The sequence below is a fragment of the Curcuma longa genome, chromosome 21, assembly GCF_044706935.1.
Source record: "Curcuma longa cultivar G26 ecotype Majalengka, Jawa Barat chromosome 21, ITB_CL_G26_1.1, whole genome shotgun sequence".
NCBI classification, from domain to species: Eukaryota; Viridiplantae; Streptophyta; class Magnoliopsida; order Zingiberales; family Zingiberaceae; genus Curcuma; species Curcuma longa.
The window spans coordinates 6190824-6194590 of record NC_133881.1 but is presented as its reverse complement, the minus strand read 5'-3'; the positions used below and the strand labels follow the sequence as shown (position 1 = coordinate 6194590).

Genomic DNA, 3767 nt, shown 5'->3' with positions numbered 1-3767 from the left:
CTTTTCTGAGACAATCTACTTTATAATATCCGTCTTCCTTGATTTTTGAATATTGTTGTACAAAATTTAAAGCTTCTTCGTAATAGTTGTTTTCATATTGTAATTTGTTCATTTATATTTTAATTCTTCTAGCATTGCTTGTATGGATTTTAAATTATTGTCAAGTTATTCTTTGGCTTTTTCTACCAAACTTTTAACTTGGACTAATAGATCTTTAGATTGTATTTTAAATTGTCTTGGTTTATTATCTTCAATTAATCTGGCTAATCTACAAAAAATCCTTGTTTTTGAGGAAGATTAGCTAGATTAAGTTGACTAAACTTGTTGTTTAAAGCTTCTTGTGTTTCTTTCAGAAAGTCAAGATTTCCTTGTAAAACTTTTATATCTTGCTTTTGTTGTTCTATCTTCTGGCTTAACTGTTTTAAGATTATATAAGTCTGAAGCTGACAACTTTCTACTGTTTTCCTAATCCTATATGTAAATTTGTTAATGTGTTTAGATGTGCTGAATTAGAATGTAAAGTGTGTATTCCTTGAAAGTTTAAATAGCAAGTGTGTTTTCCTAAGTCAAATGTAGTGATTGTTTTATTAGAATTTAAAACTAGATCTAAGTAATCTAATTTAGGTGTAAGTGCTGAGTTCATGTATCATGGTTCAAGTTCTTTATTTGTTTCTTATAGTTCAAAAGGTTCAAAGTTCAAAGTTCCAAGGTCCTCAAGTTCTTCTGGTTCTAATATCAATTTCTTACGCATGTTTTTTTTTAAGTGTTTTTTTTTAAGTGTTTTTTTTTAAGTGTAGGAAACAATAAGTAAAACAGTAAACAGATAGATCTAAAAAGTAGAAAGCAGAAAACAAAAAGCTAAATGTGTTTTGTATCTAGTTTCAATAGTTCATAAATTGGTTTGAAATACCCTAGTTGTCATGGAGCGTTTTCTTATCAACCTTTGGCAACATGATTCTCAAGAGCCGAGTCGAACTTGTACTCTCTTTTTCAAATCCAAGTATAGTTAGTGATACCCCATGCAAGAAGGTTTCTAAGGAGTCAATGTGCATACAATACTTCAACAAAAGGTAAAATTCACCATCTTAGCAATCTCACACGAGTCAACTTCACAATCATTTATGAGGAGGAAAAACAAGATAAAACAATTGAAGGTGGTAGGTATGTCATTAGCACCTCTGACCCATTGAAGGAATTCAACGTGTTCGAAGAGTCAGGTCAGCTCCTGAAACTTAAACCATTTCTATGCTGCTGTGGATTTCTAATTGAAATGAAAAACTAGAAGAAGAAAAACTAATACTGACCTGTTTGAGCATTTAAAAATCACATAGATCCAGAAACAAAACCCCCTTAAAACATGTTTTAAGGTACAAGCAACGAAATTTCCTTACTAAACTTCAGTCTTCATCAAATTAAGACGGTAATCTCAAACAAGCTAAGTTGAAATCATAAATAGCAAACTAAAGATATATGAAGCCAACTTGAAGAGAAGGATATCCCTAAGACAGTAACAGTTGGCTCACTCGTCTTCTTGGGTGCGCAACCTCGCAAGCTTGTTGGTCACAACAATGTCAAGTTGTGCAGCTCGCTCAACAATCAACTTGCGCTTCCTTGTAGAGACATCATGAGCAATTTCGGCGCAGTAGGTTCTGAAAGAAATTAGAGAAAAAGTTTGCCAGTGTGAGACTATCTTTGCATCTAGGAAGCTATATCCAAATAGATACCAGTGGCAGCAGAATGTGACGAAATGATTAAAACCTGTTGTGCATCATAAGCAACTCCAAATCAGCGACATTGTGGACCACAAATTTCTTGAATCGGTTTGGCAAGTAGTGGCGTGTCTTTTTGTCAGAACCATACCCGATATTTGGCATCAAGGTACATCCTTTAAACTTTCTTCTTACACGAGAGTCAATTCCCTTTGGTCTACGCCAATTTGTCTATCACAAGAACATTCAAAACATGAGGAAACTGGTTTTTCATTTTCTTAAAGAACACCAGAGCAGAAAAGAACATTAGAAGATGTGCAATATACTAAAGCAAAAGAACAGTTGAATAATAGGCAGTGATAAATGTCTTGTGATAGGTATTCAATATCCTAATAAAAAAGAACAAAAATTCAACAAGTCACTGCTTAAATCATCAAAATAGCACACCCTATTTTGATTATTATCAAAAGAACACCTGATTGCTTATTAATAAGATGTTTATTATACCCCCTCTGTATCTTGAAGGTTTGAGGTAGAAAATCCTTCTAATTCCAAAAAATATATCTGAATCATCACTTTATTATTTACTATTCATAGGTAGAAGTACATAGATTCTTACCTCAAATTAGCCAAAGTGAATAGTTTCATGGAAATTGTTTATTTTTATTACTTTGAGATTTCATATGTAGAAAACCTCTCATAGCAGACCTAGAGATACAAGAAAAATTAAATTGATTTTTGTTGCAAATTAATAAAATTGAATAGCTTCATTATAACTCTTTCTTTTTCAATACATGGTTATAGTAGGCATATCAAAGGTAATATGGAGACCTTCTGATAATAATCAAAATAGAGTCTGCCCATAAGATGATTTTAAAAATAAAGGGTATCATTTTCAATTTTGCAGATAAAAAGAAAAGCTTATGCAGTATTTAGTAAAAAAAGGACCAACAAACAAATTGATAACCTGATGTAGTCACTAAGTAGCAAGATGCTATATAGATATTCTATTTCTCTGGAATCAAAGAGTCAAGCAATTCTAAGTAACAAGAAAGCACACACTAAGTGTATGTTTACCAAACAAAAATAATCAAGCATATCTACTTTGCATTTCACCTGTTCATTCAACAATTAACATTTTACATAAATCAATTTGAACTTCCAAACTCATAATGTATTACTCAGTTTAAGTGTAGCATGTATTGGATTTTCATTTTTTTTTTGTTTTTGCTGACTTGTGGATTGTTTGGAACTAAGAGGACAAAAATGAAATGGAAACATTGAAATTTTCAAATTTTATTTTAGGAAGGGAAGGAACAAAGGTTTACTATCAGCTAATGTAAGAGGATAATCACTTTTCACTTTGATTAACTTGTGGATTGATTGGGACTAAGGAAGAGAAATTTTGATAGCTACACTAACAGGCAGAAGAGGAAATGCAGACTAAAGCATACACGGAGCCATGCAATGGAATCTAAATTTCCTCCAAACTTAGTAAAGGAATTCGCCATTTATCACCTATTAGGTTTACACATCATAAGAATTTTCCTAGATCATAAATGAAGATTACAAATTTCAAACACAAACTAGGAAGCAGAGTAAGCATTAGATCGAGCACGACAAACAAATTAAACTTACCTTCACGCAGATCTTGCGGTCACTTTGGGGCCTCTTGAATTTCTTGACGCGCTTCTTCACGATCTTCTTCGCAAGCAGCGGAACCGCCATTTCTTCTGCACAATGACAAACGACTTAAGCCACACATTTTTGTAGTAGAAATATAGCCAACAACCATCATGCATCCCGAAAAGAAACAAAAACTTAGATCGATGAAAGCATAACTAGACGAATAAACAAAAATGAAGAATCGGACGCAAATAGCTCAGAGTCGTTAGGAAGAAACCAGATACAGGAGAATCAAAGTGATGAAGTATGGCAAAATAATCTCCGAATTGAAACAGTGGAGATCGGTGAAGGCACGGAGCTTACCCGCTGCGTTCGGTTTGGCGACTCGGCGTGAAAACTCTAACCCTAGCAGGCGACCTTTATAGGAGCGAC

The 3767-nt window shown here is 33.4% G+C and overlaps 1 protein-coding gene across 1 annotated transcript; it reads right to left on the bottom strand.

Annotated features, from left to right (window-relative positions):
* Positions 1–1330: 1330 nt before the first annotated feature.
* On the bottom strand, positions 1331–3767 carry LOC141814904 (large ribosomal subunit protein eL32z-like). The gene is made up of 4 exons (XM_074702857.1): positions 3699–3767; positions 3348–3442; positions 1759–1940; positions 1331–1649 (listed from the first exon to the last, which is right to left on the bottom strand). The coding sequence occupies exons 2-4, from the start codon at positions 3435–3437 to the stop codon at positions 1520–1522; spliced, it is 402 nt and encodes a 133-aa protein (XP_074558958.1). The 5' UTR covers positions 3438–3442; positions 3699–3767; the 3' UTR covers positions 1331–1519.

What these genes read in the sequence shown, in the direction of transcription:
- LOC141814904 (XM_074702857.1), bottom strand. Translation starts at nt 3,437, where the DNA reads ATGGCGGTTCCGCTGCTTGCGAAGAAGATCGTGAAGAAGCGCGTCAAG. An exon ending in ACCGCAAGATCTGCGTGAAG is followed by an intron (nt 1,941 to 3,347) that starts GTAAGTTTAATT and finishes TTCTTGTGATAG; the next exon opens with ACAAATTGGCGTAGACCAAA. An exon ending in TTGCTTATGATGCACAACAG is followed by an intron (nt 1,650 to 1,758) that starts GTTTTAATCATT and finishes AATTTCTTTCAG; the next exon opens with AACCTACTGCGCCGAAATTG.